Source organism: Capricornis sumatraensis, chromosome 9 (genome assembly GCF_032405125.1).
Source record: "Capricornis sumatraensis isolate serow.1 chromosome 9, serow.2, whole genome shotgun sequence".
Classification (NCBI taxonomy): Eukaryota; Metazoa; Chordata; class Mammalia; order Artiodactyla; family Bovidae; genus Capricornis; species Capricornis sumatraensis.
Window position 1 is genome coordinate 80,793,251 of NC_091077.1, and position 26,423 is coordinate 80,819,673.

The 26,423-nt window shown below is 36.3% G+C and overlaps 1 protein-coding gene across 22 annotated transcripts in view; it reads right to left on the reverse strand.

Annotated features, from left to right (window-relative positions):
- Window positions 1–4,974: 4,974 nt before the first annotated feature.
- Window positions 4,975–26,423, reverse strand: part of SSBP2 (single stranded DNA binding protein 2) — a 305,690-nt gene continuing 284,241 nt past the window's right edge. For 16 of the 22 annotated variants that reach the window (XM_068980373.1, XM_068980366.1, XM_068980367.1 and 13 more), the window contains 5 exons: window positions 25,534–25,604; window positions 22,657–22,735; window positions 20,183–20,211; window positions 14,574–14,672; window positions 4,975–5,482 (listed from right to left, as the gene is read on the reverse strand). In XM_068980373.1, coding sequence (XP_068836474.1) covers window positions 5,453–5,482; window positions 14,574–14,672; window positions 20,183–20,211; window positions 22,657–22,735; window positions 25,534–25,604 — 308 coding nt within the window. In that variant the 3' untranslated portion in view covers window positions 4,975–5,452. The remainder of the gene's footprint in view (window positions 5,483–14,573; window positions 14,673–20,182; window positions 20,212–22,656; window positions 22,736–25,533; window positions 25,605–26,423) is intronic. The other 6 variants (XM_068980372.1, XM_068980371.1, XM_068980363.1 and 3 more) reach the window with 3 other exon arrangements.

Genomic DNA, 26,423 nt, shown 5'->3' on the forward strand with positions numbered 1-26,423 from the left:
TAATTAGACACTCATCATAACCTATTTAAATGCATATAAATAAATTCTTTGATACAAGACTGCTGGTTTTGCATAAAGCAGAACATCTAATTCAATTAGACACAGATGTCCACATTAGTTACAATTCTTATAATTCAGAAAGCATTTGTGCTAGTTTTATATGAACAATTTCCTTTACTTTTTCAATAAGTAATAAAGTTAGTCTAGCAATGAAAAAAAAGGTAGAAACTGTAAATGAAATACTGCATTTTAACATTAAATGTGAAAATGTGTGAAATGAATGGATATTTATGTACATCTTTATGGCAACCTTTCCCACTACATGAATAGGTCAGATATTTTTACAAAAACAGAGATAAATCCATTTGAAAATGTAATAATGCACGTGTGCATGCATGTGCGTGCACACACACACAGAAGATGCTAAATTTACAAAACGTATCAGGTAGCTGGTGGCCGTGGTAGAATGAAAAATAGTAGATTACGAACAGTCATCCCAGATTCCAACTATATTTATACATTAATTGTGCATTTATAAAAACCTTACAAATAATTGTTTTTCCAGGAAGACATTATAAGTAACATTTAAATACACGTAGTAAGAAAACATCTTAAATTCTTAAAATCACAGTTAAACAATACAATAAGCTGATGGCTATAAAAGAATCTGCTTTGTAAAGACTTGTCCATTCATGTTTGAAACAACACCATGTTCTTTATTCATTATAACATATAATTTCTGTGAAGTTTTTTTAATTGTTTCAATGCATGGATAATTATTCTGAAATACAACAGAAAGTCACATACATATTTGAACCTGTTGTTTATATTAAAAGCATTTCTAAGGTGTTGCTAAGGTTAAAGCGGATTTACTTTCAAATTATGTAAACTGGAAAGGTTGTTTGAATTGTTTTCTAATAAGTAGATGATTAATTGCATTTACCTGTCAGGACATGATGGTAATTTAGATAATAACACATTGTCTTGTGTTCTGAGAACACTATGGAGAATCCAAATTTCATTTTCTGGGCAATATACTGAGGTCATTTGGCACACACAAAAGAGAAAGTGGGATAAAGTTTTAATGTTAACTGCAAATAAGTTCTGGGAATAAATATTTTTTCTAGGAATATTAATACTTGCCTTTGTCATGCTAATTGCACATCTCACTTAAAAAATGGAAATGCCAAATATTTCCAGGAAAATATTACATTTCAATGACTGAGATAGTCAAAGTGAGTCCAGTCCTGAAGACAGTAAATCCACAAGGGGAGGTGGTGGAAGATAAACTGTAATTCTATACATGAAAAGACTTAATCCCACTTGAAACTTTATAGTATCTATATATTTGTCTACATAGTTAAGGTTGTAGACAGCAAAAGTATTTACATTAAACTACTTATAGAAATTATTTTTCTTCTATTCAGGAAGACCATTACACTAAGTTAAAATGGGGAACTTAGAGGAAATACTCCTTGGGAGACCTACTCAATTCAAAATTTCTCTTTAGCACAAAGTTCAGAAAAGTAATTAAACAGGCCTCAGGTGTTTTCATCTGTTGGTCCTTCCTTTCAATCTGAATTACAGCCCGTGGGTAAAGTTGACACTTGTGGTGAAATGGATGAATGTGAATTCAATTTCTTCTAAACACATGTCTACATCGAAAGACTGTAATCATCGCACAATTCATGGCAGTGAAGTGACCAAGGATTTAGGTGGGCCCTTACGCTCTTACCTTTAGATGCAGTGCCTTCGTAAGAAAGCCTAACGTGGACAAGCTAGCACAGGGTGTGAAGCAGGTGGGGCCGTCTGCTTATATTTGCATTACTCTGTCCATCGCAAATGACTCAAATCAGCTAATTTTTACCATTGAGATAAAACACAATCAAAGGGAGGAATTAACAGTTACCCAATCCAAGTCGTAATGGAGTGTTTTGTGAGCAAACTTCACATTGCTCCCCCCAACACACATGTACACGCACACACACACACACACACGTTTAATATGCCAAATGGAAGTGTGTTGATAGTGGTTCACCTTTCCAGTATTTCTCAAGGTATGGTTCACTGACACAATTAATGGTGACAATCTAAAAGTGGAAACTGTAATTTTTTTTTCCCCCCCTGGGAAAACTGTATACTGTATGAAGAAAACCCTAAGGGTGGGTTAAAATGTTCACTTTTTATTTCTACTGGAGGATGCGAGATTGGGAGGGAGGCATGAAGAAAAAGGCCAATGAAGACTTCATGGCATTAAGGACTGTGGAAAACTTTTTGCCAAGGGCTCAGTACTAAGTGCCTGGGTATATATTCTCAGAATGAAATGATAGGAAAAAGGTATGGACAGATGTAGGGCTTCTGCATTTTCCAAACTGAACTCCTTTATTTTCATTTGCTCTTTCAAACCACAGGAAGAATGTTAACTGAATGAGCCTATGAAATGCAATAGAGTTCAGAATGCTTAGAGAATCATAAAAAAAGACATGGACGTTTTTGCTATTTTATTCCTGGAGAGAGATGATTGTTGTAGGCACTTTCCATGACTCATGGAGCAGATTTATTAATTTTCTGGCCATAGAGAAATCTTAACCTCACATTCTTAGCTATGTAATTCCTGTTCATCAGAAACTGAGTCCAAACTGGAACACTTGGGAAGAAGCACTAACATTCACCCATCAAAGCTGTGGGTTGTTACCAGATCAGTGGTACCTCCAGACTCTGTTCCCATGTGCAATTTTGCTATAAGAAAGACAGGTGATTAAAGACATACATACCTTAGAGATAACTTGTCATATATTTTCAACTATGGTGAGTTAGGCAGAACGCAAAGCAGAGCGATAAGAATTAATGTTTTCACCTATTTATTTTTATATTACACATGTATATTTTATATGTTCAATGTAGGCAAGAATTGTTAATATTACTGTGAGATGAAACGTTAAAAGTAACTCAGGAAAGGGTAGTATACATAAAGACCAACACAAATGCATGAGGTGAAAAGAGAAAAGGATAAGGTTTAAATGATTCAACTCCTAAACAAAATTAATATACAGATATACTGTTTTCCATTTGGTGGATGAGAAAATTATTTGATGTTAGAATTAAGTATCCTTATTTTCTAGTTTTCTTGAATACAGCGTCTTCAAATTTTCAACTGTCAGGAACTTAAAAGACTAGCTATTTTTAATCTGGGTTCCAAGAGAAAAAGAAATACTTAAGCTGAATTGATTGCTATACCTTGGTTTTTACTTTTTTTTTTTTTTTAAAGCAAATAGGCTAGAAATAATGGGACCCATATTGCCATCCACATTCTAATATTACCCCCAAAATGAGAGCAAGTAAAATCATGCTCATGATTCTTTGATAATAAGAAACAATACCTTCTTAGAAGGCAAATAAAAGAAATTCAAGATCAGTAACAATGGAGAAGAGAGTCAACAAAATTTTCAAAATTCTAGCATTATAAGATTAAGCTTATCACAAGACGGTCAGTGTTCACACAACTATCATAAAGTGAAAATTAAAATTATCCTTGGAAAATTCACGTGTCTGTACAAGGTGTCATCTTCAGGCTACCCTGGCTTGAGTTAAAGACCTTGTGGTCTGAATTTTTCATGAAAGCTTGTCTGCAGCTTGAAAGCTTGAAGCTGTTCTCCAGTGTGCAGTCCTAGCCTCTGCACAATGTGTGATTAATGGCAACTAGTTTGATTAGTTTAAATCTGGAACATAAATTTTAATTCAACTTCCTTTTCCCCTTTTAACAGTTCTGCCTAGCATCCCTGTCATGCACAGGCAAAAATCTTTATTTTCAGAAGGAATAAATCCTTGTGGATTTGAGAGAAGTAAGTCATCTAGGATCAATGATGAGTAAATATAATGCCAAAGTGTCACTTTAGAGACCATTTGCCTCAAGAAAGATGGATGCCCCTTACCTGATATTAAACAATGCTTTTCAAAATCTCTTGAGTTTGGATATATAGTTGTTTACAATTTTAACAGGAAGGATCAGCATCTTAGCTTTCAGAGTCTAAAGTTGGTCTTCACACTTTTCCATTATAACTTTGGTGTTTACATGTATGATGGAACACAGGAAACACAAAAGATCTGAAAAGGGCCACAGAGCGATGTGTTTTCATAAGGGAAGTGTTTTGTTTAAATTTTTCTAATGTTTTCTGAACAGTTATACGAAGTAGAATATGACAGATGTCAATGACTACAATAATTTCCCTCTAACAAAAGTCCTATATCCTGGGAACACAGCACCTGCTTTGCTGCCAGTGAGTAGGGACACAGTCAGTTCTGCCACTAGTAAGATACTTGGGTAGACAAGTGGCACTCCAGAACCCCTGGGGTGTGATTAAAATTTTCCTTCTCCTTTGTGCTAAAAGCCTCAATCATTTGAATGTATCTCTTTGCAGTGTCTGTGTGAAAATGTTCACAAGAAGTCTGAATAAAAATGAGGCACCATTTCACATTAGTATCTTATTAAAAAACAGCTCTAGCATTCCTGGTGACAAGTGACTAATTCAAGCAAATAGTTACTATGTCTGGGCTTTATCGTGTTAAAGAGAAAATGTGTTGCTAAAAATATGATGACCCCTGGCACTTTATTGCTATGGTCTAAGCAACTGTGGCTAATTACTGATTTTCTGTATCGTCTAAGCCAAATCAAGAATTCCACCTAGAGCAGTTACTGCAGAAATATACTGTGTTAGGCCCCAGCTAAGCTTCTGTTGATTTGAAGTTTTTTTCCTACATAAAAAGTACAAAAATACTCACTGAAGGTTACTGAGAAATTGTTTGATTTGACATAAAGATGAAGACACACTTCTTTTCTTAGTACACGTTGTCATTCACAGGATAACTTGCATCACACGCGATTTAATGAAAGCTCTCAAATAAGCGATTTTATTCCTATCCATGATTGCAGACATTTACAAAACCATAACATCTGAGTTCACCTTAAAAAATAACTTATATAAAGCAGTGATATACACAGCACAAAATAGTTCAGGGAGGGGCAGGAGCAACTTTTAATAATTAAAATGTAAACGTGAAAAAAAGGATGGAATAAAAGTCCCTACTCATTTCTACGTAAGATGTCATGTGATAGTTATTTTACAATGTCCTGTGGGTCAATGTATGTATGTGCGTGTGTCCATGTAACATACACACATACAATACATTCTCTTTCCCACACATATACATACACAGATAATCATTTGCAGTTCAGTTGAGGGCAATTCTAATGCGCCGCTCCGTACAGTTGTTCGAATCACGTTTGGACCCGCTTTCTTCACAAAATAGGGGAGAGAGCAGGAAATAAAAAGGTTGGTTTGGTGTGACTGAGATTCCTTTGTTTAACTGTACACTGTGATGAATAATTTTCTTCCGTAGTAGTTCTGTGAAGGGCTGACTCACTGTGGTTTCCATGAGGAGACTTGGTAATGGATCACACACTCATTGTCATGCTAGGGGAGTACTAGGAGAGAAGAATCCATATTTTAACAACAATTCTACAGGCCACTGACATCCCCCTTGGTAAACAACAGTAACTGTGAATTTTAATGCTTTTTATGAACAAGCTTTTAATACACCATAAAAATTTAGAAAGCAGGAAAAGAGTAAATTATATAGAACTGACTGTCCTGAAATGTTAACTATTTCCTCTGGAAAGCAACCAGTCCTGTCCTCTCTCTGAGCGTAAGGGGCTGATAGGTACCTGGTCCCTTAGCTTTTTTTCTTCTAGTCAGATTCAGGTTTTATGGGCCCTTGGAACAACTAGGGCAAAAATCTAGCCCAAGGTCGAATCATATGAAATAAGTATGAGGGGCAGGCTAGTCTTCGTTTTTCTGCTAGCTTGGTTAAGATGGGAGGCTACTAGCCTCTTGGTGCTTGTTTCCTCACCTGTTAATTCTGCTTAATGATAGTGTTAATCTTAAAGGGGTTCTGGGAGGTTTGAATATAAACCCCTTAAAACTATGTATTTATTGGAAACACAGAAATGTGCTCAGTAAATGCTGGATTAATAATTGAACTTCTAGCTGGCCATAAGAAATCCTCACTAGAGCACTGAAAAAATATCAGTACTTAAAGAGTCTGATTTATACTTCAGCATATAAACTTCCCTGAAACTCTGACTCCAATCTCAATCCACAAACATTTCTGGGTGGAAGTAGGGGCTCTGCCGCCACGTGCTACTTGTCTGTTTGAGGCTGACCACTGGTAGAGGAGAGGCTTTCAGAAATTTGGAAACATAGTCTTATAAACGATAAATAGAGCAGTTATTCTGATAATGATGCCAATATACCCTCATAAAAAGCTTTTCTAAAGCTTTTTGTTTTGTATTGGGGTATAGCTGGTTAAGTGTTGTGATGGTTTCAGGGGGACAGTGAGGGGACTCAGCCATACACACACATGTATCCATTCTCCCCGAAACTCCCCTCCTCTCTGGGCTGCCACATAACGGCGAGTAGAGTTTCATGTGCTATGATGTAGGTCCTTGTTGGTTATCTACTTTAAATAAGGCCCAGGTATTACTTCTTGTCCACAACTCCAGATGTGTTTCTAATGAGCAGCCATGTTTAAAAACACCTGGACTATACGATCTTTTATGTTTATCTAGTTTGTTTCACTTTTTCTATTTCATATTCAGTGCTCCCAATTTCATTTAGTTTGTTTTCCAATTTCTCCATCACTGTTATGTTTGATGTTCTTTCTCAAGTCTATCAAGTATAGTAGAAAAGCTTTTGTGTGTATATATATATATATATATATACGTAAATAGTATGTATAGTATATATTTTAGAAAACATGAATTTTTACCTAACTAAAAAATTTGACATTTGGATTCCATTTTTTTGACTTAGTATGAACAGATGCTAGATTTCTAATTGAAAAATAATAGATATGCAATAAGTAACAAAGGTTTACTCTATAGCACAGAGAACTGTAGTCAATATTTTGTAATAACTTATAAGGCAAAACAATCTGAAAAATGATACGTGTGTATGTTTACCTGAATCACCTTGCTGTGCACCTGAAACACTGTCTGTCAACTATACTTCAATAAAACACACAGATTAAAAAAAACTAAATACAACAGTGTGCACATGTCCATCCTCAACTCCCCAACTATCCCTTCCTCCATGCTTCACCCTCGGCAACCATGTTTGTTCTCTAAGTCTGCAAGGCTCTTGCTGTTTTGTAAGTAAGTTCATTTGTATCATTTCTTTTTAGACTTGACATATAAGAGATGCCATATGATATTTCTCCTTCTCTGTCTGATTTCATTCAGCATGAAAATCTCTAGGTCCCTCCACGTTGCTGCAAATGGCATGATTTCATTCTTCTTGATGGCTGAGTAATATTCCATTGTCTACAGGCACCACATCTTTTCTCCATTCCTCTGTCGATGAGCATGTAGGTTGCTAAATGTCTGGGCTCCTGTAAACAGGGCTTCCATGTGCCCTCATACTCTTGAGGAATAGACTGTGATGGAAGAGTTCTAGAGTAGCATTGCCCAACGAACTTACTTCAGTGGTGGCCATGTTCCACAACCTGTGGTGTCCAGCATGAAGGCCACTAGCCACATGTGGCAACTTGAGTGCATGAAACGTGGCTAGGAACTAAAATTTTAACATGATTTAACTTGAACTTGTTTAAATGCAGCTGGTGGCCTCTGTCTTGGACAACACATTCTAGATCATCTGTCATAGGAGAAGCATCTGCTACAAATGGAATGTTCTCTGGATGAAGGGGGTTTCCAGATTAGATGTAAATATGAGGTCTTAAATACTTTACATGTTTTATAAAAAACTGAGGACCAGGGCCTTTTCATACTATTCATGGGGTTCTCAAGGCAAAAAATACTGAAGTGGTTTGCCATTCCCTTCTCCAGTACATCAGTTGATGCTTTTGAACTGTGGTATTGGAGAAGACTCTTGAGAGTCCCTTGGACTGCAAGGAGATCCAACCAGTCCATCCTAAAGGAGATCAGTCCTGAATATTCATTGGAAAGACTGATTCTGAAGCTGAAACTCCAATACTTTGGCTACCTGATGTGAAGAACTGACTCATTTGAAAAGACCCTGATGCTGGGAAAGATTGAAGGTGGGAGAAGGGGATAACAAAGGATAACATGGTTGGATGGCATCACCGACTCAATGGGCATGAGTTTGGGTAAACTCCAGGAGTTAGTGATGGACAGGGAAGTCTGGCGTGCTGCTGTTCACAGGTCACAAAAAGTCAGACATGACTGAGAGACTGAACTGAACTGAGGACCAAGGCAAAAGGGAATTCCTTTTAATGTGGTACTAATGATTATGCCTCATGGAAAGAGGCAGATAAAGTGAGAGGGTTTGGTCCATTCTGCAAGGGCTTAACCAGGAACAATGACGATCCTGAGAAGAAAGGCATGAACCTTCTGAAAAGGGAGCAGAGAGAACAGATGATGTGAATTTCAGATGAGCTAAGGTGGTGTAGGAATCAGAAATGAGGTATAAGGTGTGGACTAGATATGGATGGATGTGTTAATATGGAGAAAGCAGGATTTCCCAGGGAAGAGTGCAGGGCGACAGTGGTTCAGCTGGCAGAAGTCTGGACTGAAAGGCATCAGTTTGATCTATGCCTTAAACCCAAAACCCCACATTCATCTTGAGTAAAAGTAGATGACTAGGCCTGAAAACGGGTCACCAGAGCCTAAGAGGAGGATTGTTAATCCTTTAAACACAGGTCCAATCAAGAAAAAATCTACTTGTTAATCATTTAATAGCCTCAAATTTCCATTCAGTCTAGAAAAGCTAAATGAGACATGTTACTGACTTTCCATGTTACAGTACAGTGAGTAGGTGGATAAAAGGGGAGACTGCTAGAAAAGACGAAGGGGATTCGATTTGATAGACAATGTCTTCCCCTTTAAGCTTGACAGTGGCAGCAAAAAGCAAAGCTAAATAAAGCCCCAAACCCCAAATAGTCATAGACAAGGATCCGTGAAGTGGAGCCCACCCTGACCCTGTGCTGGGAGGGCATCTACCCCCAACTCATCAGGAGAAACCACGCAAATCTCCACGACAAGGAACGGCAGCATGCTGCCACAAACTATCCACAGACTTTGACAAACGATTATATTTTGGTATTTGACATTTAGGAGCAAGACTAAACAAGAAGATAAATGGATACCAATGTTTTATTAAAAGTAGAAAACATTAGAATATGGCAAAATGGGCACAGGAAATTTGATGTTGTTCAGTCACTAAGTTGTGTCCGACTCTTCACGACCCCCATGGGCTGTAGCCCACCAAGGTCCTCTGTCCATGGATTTCCCAGGCAAGAATATTGGAGTGGGTTGCCATTTCCTTTTCCAGGGGATCTTCCCAGATCAGGGATGCTTTCTATGGCTACTCTTATTTATAGTAAGAATCGGTGAATCAGTCATGTTGCACACAGAACCTTCTGTGATGATGGATATGTTCTATTCTGTGCTGTCCAGCACAGCAGCCATTAGCCACACATGGCTACTAAGCCCTTAAGATGTAGCTAGTCTAATTTAGGACCTGAAAATTTTAACTGGATTTAATTTTAAACAACACAGCAAAATCATCAATCATTATTTTAAAGACAAAGACTTTAATGGGTATATTGTGCCAATCTAAAAACAGTAAAAGCCTTTAAAGCTTTTCTGAAAGGACTTCAAAGGGTATGTTGGAAAAATTTTCTGGGTAAGTCATAATTAATTCTACAGACCATCTCATTTAATGCACATCCTGAATAATCGGATTTTAAAAATCCCTGAATCCTTTTTTCATAAGGATTATTCCAGTTCATTCATATGTCAAGTAACATTAGGTAATATTGTTAAGAATACATTACAGTATTCATTCTAATTATACACTGTTTAAAAGTATGCATATATCCAAACAAATATATGTGGACATGCCCTGCTACCAAGCATGTTTATTGGTTGTTCCTATTTCTTAACACTAGCAATTGTTAAGATTTTAAATCTGTAGTATTTCAAATGTCTTAAGCAAATCTTACAGTAAAATGAGAATCTGTTACAGATTCATTGGGAAGTTAAAGAGAGTTAGGTTTATTCAGGGAGGAAACTGAGTGGAAAAATAGGGTACACCGAGAAAGTCAGGGCCAGATTTAGTCAGAAAGGATGGAAGCATCATCTCTAAGCAACACGACTCAGAAAAATTAGCAGGCATCTAATAAAATTTAAAATTTGAAAGTACAAGTAACTGTAAAATGAGGCTCTGAGTATATTTGGAATAGTAAAATAGATTGTGTGTAACTAGTAAAATAGTTACTAAATAATATATAGTTATAAAATAATATATAGTTACGAAATAATATAAACTAATAAACAGTAAAATAGATTGTGTCTATATAAATGATGGGCTATTTGCACTGCTAAGGCTGTAAACCACTTATCTGCTGTTGCTTTTATTGAAACTGCTTCAACTAGGTGAGATTGAGGGAAATTACAAATTTTCTAGGAAAACTCACAGAATGTGCAAGCAAAGAGGAATTTTGCTATTGACTGCTATTCAAGCAGAAGAGAAACAGCTGACATTTTTTTCCAGAAGTAAAGAGAGAGTAGGTGTTAAACGGGGTATCGTGCTGAGAGACATGAAATACTCATGGCTCACTGTCCTGAGGCCACACTGCAACGCTTCTGTCCTGCCACTGCGTCAGTGCGCCATGGCATATTCCCGTGTTTACGCAGGAGGCTGTGACATCAGGTTCTCCTCCGTCAGATGGGAACAGTTTGGCCTTACAAAACTGTTGACTGCGTCAGTGTTTGGTTTAGCATGTGTAGCATGAACCAGAGAATTTATTATACCCACTTCAGGTACTGTGGACTTCATCGGAAGTATCCATTAAATCTTCAACCAATGTGTGTGCATTTCTGTTCACACACTAAGAACACTTCAGATCCTATGTTTATTTCTAAGCATCTAGGTATTTTCTTTTCTTATTAAATAAGAGATAATATTACAGGTACCTGAGCTGAACTAAAGTGAAATAAATCTAGTGTGTATGTGGCTATGTTAAAAAAAAAAATACATGCGGGCATATGTGATTTCTTTGCAATAGCAGAAAATGACAAAAGGCAGTAAGGGTAATAAGAAATGATCTACTGCCTTGTTGATAACTCCTATTTGGCAACATGATTTTGACAGCATGTTTGCTCAGCTGATTATAGTTCAATGCTATGCTGAAGTATTATGCTAAATTAATTCAAGAAATAAGACTGCTTTCTCCTGAGAGGCATGAAGCACTATTTTGAATTAAACCTTGTTGTATTGTTTTCAAAACCAAACATTTTCTAGAGTTTGAACACTAGGGGGCATCTTTGTTTTTTGAAATAAAGGCTTGTTTATGATTTCCCCCCGCCCCAAAGAGTCTGAATAGTGGCTCTATTTTTTTTGGTTCACATTTTTCTACATAAAGTATGTTGGCACTTCAAGGTTTCTGCCTTTGGGTGGACATTTCCGTCTGTATATGGATTATATTAAGCAGCATGTATGAAATAACTGGGACAGTGTCTGTAACAATCAGTTAATAGATGTTTGCTTCCTTCCCAGGCTTCTTCTGTGGTTAAACTTCAAAATAAAGAGTGACAAACGCTCAAAAGGCAGACTGCTCAAAAATTTTGGCTTTACAGACGTTATGTGCATTAAACACTAGAATCTGATTGCCTGTTTAGTCACGGGAAATGTTTCCTTTTTGAATTCATTAAGCAGTTCTGCTTTTCCTTGATGATAGTAAAGCTAACTTAGGAGAGATACCAAGTCTATTTACAGCTTTAAGGCCTTACTACATTTGTCTACATATGTCTACATACTACTACAATTTGCAATGAATTTCTTTTGTCTTCCTCCTCTCTGCTCCGTTTCTTGATCTTTTAAAGTGCAAACAAAAATGTAGCAGAAGAATCCATATCAAGGGCGTCATTCATAGTGGAGACCCCCTCACAGGGTGGGGGGCGGGGATGGCCAGTGGCCAGTGTGGACCTGCTTCCAGGGCTGTGCGACCTGCTTCCAGGGCTGCGCTACACTCCAGGCAGAGGCAGGTTTTCCACCCCCATCCAAGCAGTTCTCTCTGGGGGACTTTTCTAGTGGGGATGAGAGAGGGGAGGGGAGACAGGCTGGAGCTTTTAGTTTTTTGTTTTTTGTAACTCTGCATAGCAGCTTGGCATTTTACCTCCTTCCTCGCTTCAAGGGTAGCAAGGCCGGGCTAGGGGAGGGGGAAGCCCTGCTCAGCTGCTCTCTATGCTGTGCACACAGTCCCAAAGGGATGTGCTGTTTGGTGTGTGCATAGTCCACCTGGGGCCAGAGGGCGAGGCTGGTGTTTACACAAAGTAGATTTTAAACTCCCCTTCTCTCTGGTTTTCTGATCACCACGAAAAGCTCTCTGATGCCCACTATGAAGCTGGCCCCTCCCCGACGAACAAGCTGTCACCAACAAGGAGTCTGGGAAGGAAGAGTGGGGAGAGTTCCTCTCGTCCCAGCCTCTAATGTCACATGGGATCTCTTTAAAGAAGTTTTCTTGTCCAATACAAAGCTAATAAATTTCCTCAGTGCTCTTTAAACACATGGTTTCTATTAACAGTACCTGTTAATCTGACACGTGGTTTAATTAGCTGTGTGAACACATTTTCCCCACCAGATTTGCATTCTTTGAGGTTAGGGACGTGTTATGTTTATTTCAGAATACTTTGTCCTTAACCTAGTGCTCTGCATACTACAGGCTCAACACATGTCTAATTGAACTGAATTAATTATCATTTACCTCACTGAATTATAAAATTTTGTTACTGGAAGAATTAACATAAAATGAAATTAATGTCTCTAATTAGATAAAGACAATAGTAACTAATTAAAATTAATTTGTCCATAGTCTTGAAGCAAACTAGAGAAAGAACCAGGATCCAAAAAAAAAAAAATCCCATAACCCTAAGCGTTATGACAAACTACAAAGTTTCTCACATTTTTCTGTTTCCTCATCACTGATGGGCTAATCCTTTGATTTTTTTAAATATAAATTTTTATGTATACCTTTCTTGTCTCCACTAATCGTATATAGCATGCAAAAGCCAAACTAAAAATCAGTGTAATCTTATGTCTAGTTTTAACAGAAGTCAAGTGTAAAATTACAGGAAATCTTGTCCCAGGTAGAGGTGCTAGGTCAATACCAAGTAGAAGAATCCACAGAACACTCAATCTTGGGTTCCATTTGGGGATGTGGCCATTCTGGGTTAAAGTTAGGTGTGCTACAAGCTACTGCTTCAAGTTCTGATCTCTGGTAAAGGCTGAATTAGGGCAAAATGAAGGTAAAATCAGAAGGGTTTCTCTTCTGATTCTGCTTATAGTTTGGTAGATCCTCCATAATTTTAATAATGGCAGCACATGTACTGGAGGCACTGACCCTGTGGACATGAAACCAGCCTGGGTTCTGAAGTTCTTCATTCCAGTTCAGGCATTCTTAGCAGAGAACGTGGATCAGCACCACTGAGGAAGCTTTTTCACCTGGAAGTATGCTAGGCCCCACTCCCGGAAATCCTGAGTCACTGGGTCTAGGGAGGCTTCTGGGAAATTGTATTTTTAAAAATTCTACAGGTATTTCTAGTGTGAAAAAAACCCAGCTAATTAACTATTGTCTAGTGTGATCATTCCTTGAGAAAGATGCCATGTTGCCCTTTTGGTCTCTCCAGTGCCTAGCATATTGCTTTGGTGAGTGCTCAGTAACTGTTAGATGAAGGAATGAATTTTATTGCTTCCCTGCTGCTGTCTGGAGTAGGCAATGGCACCCCACTCCAGCACTCTTGCCTGGAAAATCCCATGGACGGAGGAGCCTGGTAGGCTGCAGTCCATGGGGTCGCTAGGAGTCGGGCACAAGTGAGCGACTTCACTTTCACTTTTCACTTTCATGCATTGGAGAAGGAAATGGCAACCCACTCCAGTGTTCTTGCCTGGAGAATCCCAGGGATGGGGGAGCCTGGTGGGCTGCCGTCTGTGGGGTCGCACAGCGTTGGACATGACTGACGTGACTTAGCAGCAGCAGCAGCAGCAGCTGCTGTCTATTTTTATGTAGACATGAACGCTGCCTTTGTTTAAAACTATAGTCACACAAAAAATGATGTATCTAGTTCAGGTTAAATGTAAACAATGCGTTAACACACCAGGCAGGAAAGTCTAGAGTGTGAAGTACAGGCATCTTAGAGACAAGTTTTGGAGCCTCAAAGGGTGACCCAGGACGCTTCAGTCACGTGGAGACTGAGGAAGGTGATCAAATGTGCAACCTGTTTCTAGCAGGTTCCTTCATAATGCATGATTTCTGTAGAAAAATTGTTCTTAGAATTTTCATTTTTGTAACCATGTACGTATAATCAGAGTTGAAAGTACATTTTTTTTATGTTTTCAAAGAAATTCCACATTATTTTCTCTTAAAAGATCAACCTATTGAACTCTAAATAGTCATAATAATGGCTTCATGCATTTATTCTAAAGAAGAGCTTCAGAAATAAAATCTGGATATAATAATGTAGTCAAGGGAATACTTACACTCTCACTCTGAAAAGGATTTAAGAAATTTCCCCCCATTTCACCATCATCCCTTGGAGTGCCCGGCTGATTACTCAGGCTCATATTATTGGGAGAATTCTGTAAACAAGATTTAGAAAACAAAGCATTTTTAAGATTTTAATTTCCCTTTTACATTGTACTGTTTCAAACATGGAATCTATAGCATCATCTCTAAGAACAAAGTAGACATAATTCCTACCTCAGACTTCTACCATGGGTTCCAGTTCATCCTTTGTACCTTGACAAGACCTATATACTTTCCCAAATGAAAATTAAAAAACAGAAACCCCAAATGACTCACCATAACTCTTCATGTTAATCTCAGAATCAATATTTATTCAAAATCTCACCTTCAGTTTATGGAGTTCCTAGGACTCTGGAGATTTTAAGAAACATTTCCAGGAGGCCCATGATGAACAGAGAGGGCTACCCATTGATTAGAAAGGATGGAACAATGCCTTCCCTGGGTGATTTTACTAAGCAGACTTGAAAAGTCACTATTTTCATAAACACTTCCCTTTAATTCTACATGCGTTTTACGTAAGTAGCACGATTTTAGCCATTACTTTTATATGAACCATAAGGAAAAAAAGGAAAATAGTTAACGATAGTTAAGAACAAGAGGAATAAATACCCTAGAACTTTTGAGAATTCAGTATGTACTTGTAGAGGGAAAGGAGGCTCCTGTGTGGAGTGATCTTGAATCTTTTCCAACCATTTGTTTGAGTAGATGTATTCAAAACTCTTAGCATAAAAAGGTTGATAGGAGCTATCCAGTCAAACACTAAGTTAGCAGTATATTGCTTTATGCTCTATTTAAATTTTCTGGTCCCATTATTACTGTGTGGTTTTAGCCACATGAGGTCATCTGACACTCCACCTCGATGGGGAATGCAGAGTGGCCAGCAGCACACAGAGCTGTGGCTGTGACCGAGGGATTCTTGCAAAAATAAACGGCGAGGGTGAAAACTCTTACTCGGTATTTCAAATGGAAGCCAGGCTTTGGAGTCTTTTCCTGAGTCACTGCCATTTATATTCTGTTTCTGAATAAGTTAAAAAAAAATTTTTTTAAAGAAAATTTCTGAGGATTCTGACTTATGTCATAAAAATGAAAATTTCATGAATGAGTTATTCCCAGAAGAATATAGACTTTTAAAATATACGGTTACAGTGTAAAGCAGAAACAGGTAGATGAGCTGGTGGAAATACAGCTCGTGTCTTGCCGTGCTCTGCACCTCAGAGGGAGGATCTGAGAAGACGGATTCTCTGAAGTCCATAGGAGCTCCATTAGCCAGTGAACCCCAAGGGTCCAGGAACCACTGCCTAATGGCATAAAGAGGGTTCTATTTTTTTGACAATTGTTTTTCCTATGAAAATGTGAATTTCCTAAGTATAAAATAACTGAACTTTGAAATGTACAGGGATAACTTGATTTCCTGAAAAAAAAATTAAGTAAAATTGAGGTGCAATTACTTAAGCTACAACTCACTGAAATAAATTATTAATCAACTGTTTTAAAATAAGGAAAGATAATATTGGCTTAGTTCAAAAAAAGGGAAAATTTATTTTTAAAAATATTGTAAGATTTACCCCAAGTCTAGTAGTCTTTTTGGTCCAGACAGATTTGTCATTTCATGGACAAACTGTAATCTTGGAGTAAAAAAATAATCTAACATAGCTCTATAAGGGTATTTGAGCTGTATACTTTGATGTACTCAAAAAAATGATGAAATAAGCCCTCTCTACCCTTGTGTAATATTCAGACCCCTAGTCAGAAGCCTGCAAGATACACTGAGAGGATCAGCATCTCTGACTAAGCTGGGGTGCTCCCAGACTCTGTTGTACTTCTGCCATGTATCATTCCTTTAACAAATTTTCCATTTCATATTTAAGCATTTTTTTAAAATTGGAGTATAGTTGATTTGCAATGTTGTGTTTCAGGTGTATCGCAAGTGAGTAAGTTATACAAATATGTATATCCATTCTTTTTTTCTAAGATTCTCTTCTCATACAGGCCATTACACAGTACTGAGTAGAGTGCCCTGTGCTACACGGCAGGTCCATATTAGTTAGTTATTTATATAGAGTACTGTGTGTATGTCAATCCCAATCTCTCAATTTATCCCTCCCCCCGCTTACCCCATAAGCTTCTTTTCTACATCTGTAACTCTATTTCTGTTTTGTAGATAAGTTCACTTGTACCTTTTTTTAAGATTCTACATATAAGTGGTAACATTTCTTAATTTATAACTCTGAAAGTCTGGCTACATTCATATTGATTCCTGATTCAAAGTGTCAATTAAAAAAATATTTGAAGTTTAAAAGTAACAGTACATTAATATTTAAATACTTATAAAATACTTCATGGTGGTGCTTTCCCTGCAGTCTTTTCATAGCGTGGTGACTCAGTGTTAAGCTGTTTTATGAGCAGGTAGTGGTGTAGGTAAGAACATTGGGAGGAAAGTTAAAAGGACACAGCCTTATACATAACTAAACTAAGTATCAGATCTCTGAAACTTGTTCCTATCTAGGTCACTGGGTGTACCTGAAAACTGTGAAATGATATAGGACATTAAAAAAAAAAAAAGTGAGGTAAATTTTGTAAAATGTTGTGAAAACAACAGAAGTTGCTCAATGGGGAGACTTAAGGAAACCATCACAGTGCTGTTGATGGTCCCTGGATAACATGATGAGGATATAGGGAAAGACATACTCAGTATTGGCATTGTACGTTGGGGTGAGGGAGCAGGTTATGGTTCCAAACACCAGCCCAGAGCAGGTTATGACGGTGGGTGGCAATGAAGTGTCTATACGTTGCATGTAACTGCAGCTCTGTTTTTGTGTAGTATCTCCAGTAGATTTCATCCACAAGACAAGACTGTAGTGCACAAAAATGGTTATGTTGGTCAAACAACTTTTTAAAATAGGAAATTTAAAAATGTAACACTGATGCTTGACAACCTAGAGGGGTGGGATAGGGAGGAAGGTAGGGAGGTGACATGTGTATACTTGTGGCTGATTCATGTTGATGTATGGCAGAAATCATTACTGTATTGTAAAGTAATTACCCTCTAATTAAAAATTAAAATAAAAAAAGAAAAAATACAGGTTAAATTGGAGAATTAGGAAGATGCAACTGGAGGCTCAAGAAGGATTGTGAACAAAAATAAGCAGTAGTGTTTATTAAAAAATAATATCATCTTCCCATTCACAAAGAATGACTAGAAAAAGAATAGGATGAAAAGGAAAGAGCCCGGGAAATAAGAGAAAAGAGAGGAGAGCTTCTTGAGATAGCTGGACATGTGTTGGAAAGGAGGAAGATAGGGGAAATGAAGTTAGTGACACCTTGCATAACTCAGTGTGAAAGACTGAAAAATTAAGCAGTGAGTGGAAAGAAGTAGGGAAGAAAAAATTGGGAGGGGAGTGTACGGTACGTTTGATGCTGCTGATTACAGATAAAGTGACCATTAGTGTAGTGGAGATGGGACAGACAATCGTGGTGCCATCACCCTGACAGCCTGGTTAGAGCCCGCAATCTGGAATGAGCAGTGAGGCACTGCAGAAATGAGATGCTTAGGAGTCCATTTGAAGATGGATGCAACTAGTCATTTCTAGTACACTGTTGAGTGGCAAGTTTATTACCTGGGCATAATTCTTAGGTCAACTGAAATGTATTTGAACTTCCTTTGTAAACGTTTTTCCTTATTGTAGTTGTTTGGTCTCCTTAGTTATACTAAGCTTTTTGGGGGCAGAGACTATATCTTGTTTAACTTTGGATTTTTATAGTCCAGATTAATGCCTTGGCACATTCATGTTTACTGAATGAAGGAATTCCCGCCTACGTATATGAACCACTTGAGGGCGAAGATTATGTTTGTATTTAAAGAAGTCTTTTGTATTTTCCCACAATGCACAAGGCAGTATTCAGTACACAAAAGTACACAGTGGGTGGTCAATTAATGCTTCAAGAATAAACAGTACATCCTTAGGCAAGAGAATGTTACTAGCAGTAGACACAGTGTGATGGAAAAACTTGTTTCTGGGAATAGGAATGGAAAAATAAGCATAGATGGCGTGGCAACAGATCTGATCGGAAGATAGATTAGAAGATGGTATTTCATTTCTCACTATGGCCTTTAACAGTTTTTAAAGTGCTTTATAATTGCAAAGTACTTCCCCATGCAAAATTTTGTTTACATCCATGTAGTATACAAGGTTATGTTAGTGGAAACTTTAGGAAGATGGCCTTAAGCAAACTGGATGTTCCCGCCTTTGTGTAAAATAAATTATCTTTAGATATTAGAATATGCTTCTCAAATTTAACTTCAGACATTTTACTGTGACCACAAAGCACAATTCAGCCAACATCAATTGTCAGATACCTAAGATAGCCAATATAATCATGGTCACCTGGTTTGTAAAGGTGCTTCTGAGAAAGAAGTCTCTAATGGAATTATACAATGAATCTTATTTTGAAAACAAGATTTTTGAAGGCTTACCTAATATAATTTCCCACAGAGGTAAGATAGTGCCCATTGTATATATTTATCTATTTTTAGAAAAGAAAAAGAGCTTCCCAGTGGTTCCTAAACACAGACATCCAAACTGCATGTCAAACTTCTCAGGCCAAGCACCCAAGCGATGCAGATATAATGTCAGGATGCCAATTAAACTTCTCTCTCTCTTTTTCAGTTTGAAGTCTTAATTTGGAAATATCCATAGCTCAACTTCATTTTACTTTTCTTGGCATCAGGAATTTTACTTTATTATACATGAAGATAAATTCAAAGTGGAATTAAAAATGAAGGCATCCTTTAATGAATTTCTGTATTTATTGGCAAAAAGCAGACTTCTGAGAGAGTCACTCTAGTGGTAGTTAATAATTAGTTCTTATCAGCCATTCTAAATATATATTTGACCCACAGAGAACTATTTTAAAATTCATCATGACCTAAAAACTATTTAGGTATTCTTCTTCAAAAAATATAAGGCATCTTAGCAAAGGATTAATTTTAGATACTCAGATGATTGACAGAGGAAAACCATGGACATGTGCTATTAGAAGGGTAACTTTCCAACTTCTGTTAAGATAACTTCCCTCTAATTACTTTCTTACTCTATTTTATGGAACTGTAATAATGATTAAGGACATCAGCATTGCCTGATAAGGGTTTGAATGACAAATGAGATGTATAAATGTAATACTTCTTGCATATAATAATCACTTTTTCAAATTTACCTCTTTCATGTTGCTCTAGACTCCTTTACATTTTCAAGATTATCTAAACGATGTCAGTTTGCTTTACAAATGTGCAGCAGCATAATGTGATTAAACTGATTGTTATTTCCTGGGTATCAGTTAATCATGTACATCACATCCTGTAAATGAATCTTAGCATGCTTTGAAACCTTCTTAAAAGACTCATTTTACCCTTTCCCACAGATTATGTACATTAATGTTTTAAATTTTTACTTAATTGTATCTCGCCTTCTACTTTCAAGCTCTTATTCAAGAACAAAATTCATAATGTTACTCTCATAATCTTAATAAGAGTTCAGATTAAAATCACAGAATATACAATACTCACCTTGGAAATACTGTCCATATCTCCTGAGCCTAAAACAAAATAGAGAAAAGCCTTTATTAGGTAAATATTCTATTTATATATTAAATATTCCTTTAATATAAACAAATGCAATAATCAAGTACACTGTATGTATTTTTCAATGCATGTCTCCTGGATTTTTGAATCTCAAAAAATTACTTTTCTCTATACTATGTGGTGAATAAGTATCATCTGATGGCTAATTCAAAGAAAAATTGTAACTACTTCCCAATCATCTACTTTTTTTGTATAAAAAAATAACTATGGCTATCATAAATTCCTGAAAGCAAAATAGCAGACATACATATCCTACTCAATTCAAAATTTTAACATGTGTATACTAATATACATATGTGTATATGTTTATAGATATGCAACTAGATAGCAAGAGAGAAATCTCTTTTCTGAACTGATGCTTCCATAAATCTGATAAAATGTAGAATGGGCACTTGCAACATGACCTGACAATATTCTGAACCACATTTTACTATAATAACCCAAATTGAAGTATTTTTACTATTAAAATTTTGGCAGCAATCAATATGTGTGGCAATCCGTCAAAAGTTAAAATGTCTTCAAAATATAATGTTGTGGTTTTATTTTAATTCTTAGGAAAAATGGACCATCAATACTAATTTATTTTCTTACCTAAGAAATGGAATCACAACTTAGGTAACAAAAATAATCAAATCTTTGCCACAATTTTAGCTTTATTTTCAACTATTTACATAATTATCCTGGTATAAAAACATTGTATTTTAATAGCACAGCATTTAATAGACAGTCATAAAATGAGAGCCTATTAACATGATTAAGTTATAAACAAGCATAATAAGCTGTTAAATACTAAATATATATAATTATGTAAAATATATAGTAATATTCATGATAGATACCAAGTAAATGTGAAAATGTTCTGAAAATTCTATTCCAGTGAGTAATATAACTGAGAATCCTCTATGACCAAATGCTATCCTTTTACAAATGATATTACAATTAAAAGACTGGAAAGTAAATCATTTTGCGCTAAATTAGAAGGTAAAACTCTAGAATGGTGCTGTCCAGTAGGATTTTGTGTGATGCTGGAGATGTTTCTTTGTGCTGTCTGTTATGACAGCCACCAGCAAATGTGACTATATGCACTTGATATGTAGCAGTGCAACGGAGGAATTGAATTTTGTGTTTAATTTAAAATCAGTCACACATGACTAATAAACACTGTAATGGGACTGTACAAATTAATATTTTGAAATCTAGAAAAATAAGGCATATATCCTTAAAAGTAAAAAGTCTATCAAAGTGTAATTTCTTGATTACTGAAGTTACATAGCTTTTCAGAATATAAGAGGATGGTATTCCCTGACCTAGGGTGAAAGTTAAAGGTGTTCAGTCATGTCTGACTCTTTGCAACCCCATGGACTATACAGTCCAGGGGATTCTCCAGAGTAGAATACTGGAGCAGGTAGCTTTTCCCTTCTCCAGGGGCTCTTCCCAACCCAGGGATCAAACCCAGGTCTCCCATACTGCAGGCGGATTCTTTACCAGCTGAGCCATAAGGGGACCTAGGGTGGGGTTGTGAAATCTGCGTAAATCTGAGTTACTCATGGGCATGGTTTCTCCAACTTAAGTAAAAGATGGTTCTTTTTCAGAGGAAAAAAATTAGCACAAACTTCCAACCCCACTGTCAACTTTTAAAATAGTTTACGATAGATGCTGATGATAAACATACAGATATAAAATAAACATTTTTCCTTTATTTTATTTTTGCGTTTGGCCTGCCTACATATACAGTGTGCTGTGTGACCACATCAATTTTTTACCACTTGTTTCTGTTTCTAACTGTTGTGAACTTTTTGCTCACCTTGCAGGTAGCTGGCTTCATTTGGTAAGGAAACATCATTTATGAAGTATGTTTTCAACCATTATTTGTACTACTTGAAATCAGCTTTATTATGAACACAGACAGTATGGGCAGTGTTTTTTCTTAAGAGAATCAGTTTATCCACAATATGGTAACTGGTTTTACTTTTTAAAAAGAGACAAACATTAAAAAGGAGAAATAAAATTAAGAAATTTTTGCAGAGAACCAAAGTTCCTCTGAGACTATGTCTATAGACCTTGGGAGATACCAGAGGCCCATTGGGAGGACTTCACAGTCCTCCAGGTGCCCAAAGTTGCAGCATCTCTTTTTATCATAAGCACTCAGATTTCGATAGGTTAAAGGAAATACCTGTGAATATGAGCTCGGATAGAACAGTTCTCACACATCTGAGTTTTCAACTGTTGTCCAGCCATCATAGCAAATATACTATGGATTAAACTATCAGTTGTAGGTAAAAGCTGAAGCATTTCAAAATGAGCTCCTATACACAGAAGAACTTTGTAAATCATGATATTATGTCAAATTAAGGTTTTGCTTTGAATTCATTTCTGAACATCAGATTTAATATCCTTACCTAAAGAGCCATTCATGTGATGTGACTCCATTCCTCCTAATCCACCCATAGGGCCATCTGACCCAGGGCCCATTGGAAACTATTTAAAAAATGGAAAAAATGACTGTGATCATATTGAAAACAGTTGTTTATCTCAATGTCACAATATCTATCTTCGACACTGTAAGATAGTCCTACAACTTATTTTCATTTACAAGTTATAGAGATTATTTTCCTAGATTTCCCCCAAGCTTTCTAGAATCTCTATCTGCACTGCTATTTCCCTTATTACATCTTCTCTATGTTCTGGATCTTCAAGCTAATCCTTATCCATATCCAAAATTTCCTTAAGATATCCTTAACCAGAAAGCACATATATTTCAGGGCAAATGAGAAGTACTCTCTCCAATGCTGTTGACAAATTTTGCTATTATAAACCAGAGGTAATTCTTAAGAAGCTGTTAAAAGTATTGGCTTATTAACAAGAACAACTGAACATTATACATTTTTTTGTAGCAGACAATCTCTCATTGTTCAAATGGACAAAATAAATAATGTCATTTTGCAGGTTAAGTGTATTTAGTGCCTTGGGGATAGCTGAATATACCTAAGTTGTCTTGGCAATCTCAACCACGTCAGTTTAATGACAATTAGGCATTCAAAAGCAGTTATATTTAACATTCTTTCAAAGTAGTGTTACTTTATTTTCAAATGAAACCTTACATTAGGAGTCTAGTTCAACACATGTGTGAACAGATGTGCTGTGGTAGACTAGGTGGTGGGAAAGTCCATGGCCCGCCGCTCAGTCTCTGCCTCAACTCCCTGGAATACCTCGGAGGAAGCTCAGACTCCACTTTGAAGACAGGCTATCTACAATCACCTTATATGTACAGTTAAGATACTGAAAACACTTGTTCTTAAAATTTCTCATGCCCAAATCATTTCTTCCATATTGAATGCATGTATGTGTGTGGTGTATGTATGTCTATAAATGTTGTATGTATGTGTGCCTATAGATGGGGTGGTGATGGTTACTCATCAAGGAGGCTTTAGGGGAAAAAAGCTGCCTCAGCAGACATGCTGTCTATCACTGACTCTGTGTGGAAATAACATGGCTTTCCATCACCGTGCTCACCCATATCACATGCTTATATATCCTCCCAGGGTGATGCCAATTCTGTTGCCTAAAAGCATGGATTGTTTTTTATTTTCCAGTGACAACTTGGAATATGTATGCCTCTAAAGAGAGGTCAGAGAAATTAACTTTGAACTTACTGTTGTTTTTCAGTCTCCCCCTCAGCCCCCCGCCACCAAAGCATAGTTTAGATCTGGGCTGAGACACTGGTGGCAGTGAGGCTCACAGCCTGAGCTCCTCCTTGGTTTGGTCCCTTTATCTGGCCATCACTGTGCTTTAAGCAACACTGACTGTAGGTATGATACTTCAAGCACAGAACACTGCAGTCCGAGCCCTCAACAGGCATTGGCTTTTACTACCCATGGCTCAAATAAATGGTATTTGAAAGAATGACATGCTCATCGTCTACTTCTTTTGAATCTCTTCGTAACAAGTGAGAGGACCAGAATGGAACACACTTGGGTGACATCAGTTCAGCTGCCTGCAGAAATGTCGTCAGCACCATATGCTCTTGCTTTCCTCCCTTATTCCTTCCCTTTCATGTATCAACTTTTAAGATATGAAATTGCAGTATGAAGTGCTTTTCTATATTTGTGCTGCATTTCTGAAATGAACATTGTTCATGATTGTATTCAATGTTTTTAAAATCTCTGTGAAAACACCTTTTAGACATTACTGACAGGAAACTGTTTTTTTTCCCTGAAAAAGAATTTATTTGATTATATAAAGGGAACTGGTAATTGAAGGTAGTGCTGCTTAATAGAAGTAAAATATGTAAAGTTCAAGTGTGAAGTACATAAGTAAATCTGGATTTAGTAGCAGCCATCTTTAAAAAGTAAAAAGTAAAAAGAAACAGGTTAATTTTAATAGTTTTATTTAGTCATGTAATCAAAATTATCTTTTAAAAATAGTCAATACAAAACTTTAATGAGATATTTTTTCGTATAAGTCCTCAAAATCCAGGGTGTGTTTCATACTTGCAGAACACCTCAGTTTGGTCTAGCCACATCTCAGTGCCATACCCCACCGACGACTTCAAGTTTCCCTTTGTTGGCCTCACTGACAGGAAGCTCAATTATAATATTTCATCCCCAGTTTTTGGTATACTTTGGGGAATTCTTTATACATGTTTTGATTTTTCTTTGAGCTACCTTTTAGTCATATATATATATATATGAACTGTATTGTTATAAAAATATTTTGTTAACATGTAGGTTTCATAGACCAATACCATTTTTCTGTAAGCGTTTGTAGAAAAATCACAACCATATGCCTTATTAAAAATGCCCAAATTCTTTCTGTAGAACTGCTTCAGTTCTATATTTAAACTCCAGATTTCAAAAATTTAAAGAAAAACAAGCATATTCAACTTCCTAATTTAGTTTTGAGCTTATTAGGAAAAAACCAGAACCACCTGAATAAGTTAATGATGTGCAAAACAAGGTGATCATAAATGATTACACATTACCTGTCACCTTCAAACAGTTGATATAAATTATTAGATATTTGAGATGAAATAAGACCACATACCAACATTTTATAATTAAGTTCCATTTTACATTTACATTATACTAATATTAAATCTCTTGTTATGTATGTTATAGATAATGTTTTTTTCCAACCCAGAACATAGAGTCTGATATTTTGATATCCAGTAAGGTCCTGGATAATAAAATACAAAGCCAGTATCAACAAAAAGAAATGTACTTAGAGACTTCAGTCCTCAAATACATTCCAAAAATTTTTAAAAAAGGCATAGTTACATTAGGCCTGTTAGGTCCTGGAGGTACTGCATTCATTAAAGTATACATGTTGTCTCCAGAGTTGGTTGAATCTGAAACAAAATATTATTGAATTAATATCTTTCATTATAATTTACACCCAAGTCATCACAAAATAATAATCAAAGATGATCTGGACACCTATGTATATTAACAGCTGGTACCACTTGAAATATCATTATTGATGTTCAGAAACAAGTAAGCCATTTTCTGACCCAGAAATTATCATTCTGAGGTCATAAATTAGGAATATTTACTTAATATATTAGGAATAATCACTTGAATAGTTCAGGTCAAAAGGAATATCACTTTAAAAGTCGAAAAAATTATAGTAAACTTTTCCTTCTTTAAAAATATGAAAACCTTTTGACTTCTCTAAGCAATTTATATGAATACGTATAATAAAAATCTCTTAAAATTCAGATTTAATAAATTTTTAATTATTATTAAGGTTTCTTAATATACCAATTTAAAAAATATATTTAGGCAGGATGATGGAATATCCTGGCTTACTTCCCAAAGAAAGAGATTAGAAAAAGACGATACAACTGGAGTGAAAATTCTCTTGCTTGAAGTAAAAGCCAGCTTTCACTAGTACAACTTCCAATAAAATTTTTTTCAGTCATTTTATTTTTGATTCATTATAATAAAAATAACTGTAGTGTATATCCATATAAATACACGTAACATTTTACATTTCATGTCTATTACTAGTCCTCATTAAGTCTGAATATAGGTGTTTCTAACGTATAGCCTAGAGTGAAAGGCTTAATATTTTATGTTTAGAAACTAATAGTTATAAAATGTTTTTCTATTTTCCCACAATTATATAATTCTCTTAAATAAAATATTGTAGGCCTCTACTTTGAAAA